Source organism: Eurypyga helias, unplaced genomic scaffold (assembly GCF_000690775.1).
Source record: "Eurypyga helias isolate BGI_N326 unplaced genomic scaffold, ASM69077v1 scaffold20415, whole genome shotgun sequence".
Classification (NCBI taxonomy): Eukaryota; Metazoa; Chordata; class Aves; order Eurypygiformes; family Eurypygidae; genus Eurypyga; species Eurypyga helias.
This window is the reverse complement of record NW_010249730.1, coordinates 1-1,464: the sequence shown is the minus strand read 5'-3', so window position 1 is coordinate 1,464 and position 1,464 is coordinate 1. Positions and strand designations below refer to the sequence as shown.

Sequence of the window (1,464 nt, the reverse complement as noted above, 5' to 3'; positions counted from 1 at the left end):
TCCAGAGAGGGCAGGGTTTCTCCCAAACTGGAGAGGTTTGCATTTCCTTGCTATTGTAGCTAAAGCCTCTGAAGGGAAACAGCTTACACCTTGGCCAGAGTTTCAGGCAACTGAGCAGAGCTGCACTCACCCAAATTCAGCTGTGCAATTCACCCAGGCCAGAGCCATCAGGAGGCAGTAATTAGTTATCTGGCAGAGAGCTAGAAAAGGCATTCACATTCCTTCCCAGAGATCTCAGGCATTCAAATTATTGCTTTACAGACTGCAGCCACACCTGAGCTATTCCCAAAACGGTCACCACATGCATTCCTGAGGGATCATCTGCAATCTGACGTGTGTGCCAACAGCTTTCATTTCCTGAGCAGCCCACCGGTTACCTAGCGATTGCACCCTCCTGTACGGCACGGACACTCCACCCTCGTGCCAGCCAGGGCAGGCAGTAGCTCGAATCACCCATCTCCAAGAGATTGCACAGGTCCTTGGGCGTTTTCTACCACAGGAGGAAGATTCAGGAGAAAGTGCAGTCTGATCAAAAGCTGCAACTGCGCTTAGGCAAGCGTCCACGCTGACCTGAACACTGACATCATCTACTAAGCGCTGGTGAGCGAGAAAAACCTCCTCGTGCTCCTCCACCACCGATGGCAGAGCATCTCTCCCCGCAGCTCGGCCCAGGAGAGCCGGGCTCCCGCAGCCTGCCAGAGCCCAGGGACACCGGCTGGGGCACGCATCGTCCCCGTGCCATCGCCTGCCGGGGCTGTCAGAGGGGTCAGCGCCTGGGAAATGGGCTGCGCAGGCAGGGAACAGGTTCTGGCACCGGGCTTCTTCAGGAAAAGATCTGAAAGCAAAGCCTCATCTATGAAGTAGTGACCTAGAGAGAAACTGAGGAGGACAGGAGAGCATCGCCAGCCCTGACAGCCGGGCTGTGGGACAGTCCCATAGCACACACCGCACATAGAGCTGCAGACCAACGCTACACCGCGCCCCCAAAGCTTGCTCTTTAAAGAGGGATAGAAAGAGCAATCCCTCAGCTTCTGACCCCGGTGAAGGAAAAAAAAACACAATAAAGTGGAAAAAAAAAGAAAAAACCAAACACAAAACCACCCCAAAAGCCCCTCGCGGGGGACGCACTCACCGATGGAGACCAGCTTGATGCTCTCCCGCTCCAGGAACTCCAGGGCCACCGAAACGTTCTCCAGCTGCATCTGGCGGAAGGTGGGCCGCTGGTGGTACTTGCGGTACATGCGCTTCTGGCCGCTCAGCCCCGCCAGCAGCGCGATCAGCCGCAGCCCGTCGCCCAGGTCCGTCTGCAGGTTGCCCACCCGCTTCTGGGCGCACTTGAGGTGCTCGTTGCACCAGCGGGTGAAGGTGTTCTGCTGGATCCGCTTCCACGGCGCGTCCTCCGCCAAGTCCTTCTCGGTGGCCGGCATCTCGGCGTCGGGCTCGGCCGCTCTGCGCCCGCCCTGG

At 57.8% G+C, this 1,464-nt stretch overlaps 1 protein-coding gene across 1 annotated transcript; it reads right to left on the bottom strand.

Moving 5' to 3' along the window:
* Positions 1 to 1,132: 1,132 nt before the first annotated feature.
* LOC104509515 (filamin-B-like) lies at positions 1,133 to 1,458 on the bottom strand (the record flags this gene model as incomplete). Its single annotated transcript, XM_010151481.1, has 1 exon — positions 1,133 to 1,458. A coding segment is annotated over exon 1 (295 nt), but the record flags the coding sequence as incomplete, so codon positions are not given.
* Between the last annotated feature and the right edge of the window lie 6 nt (positions 1,459 to 1,464).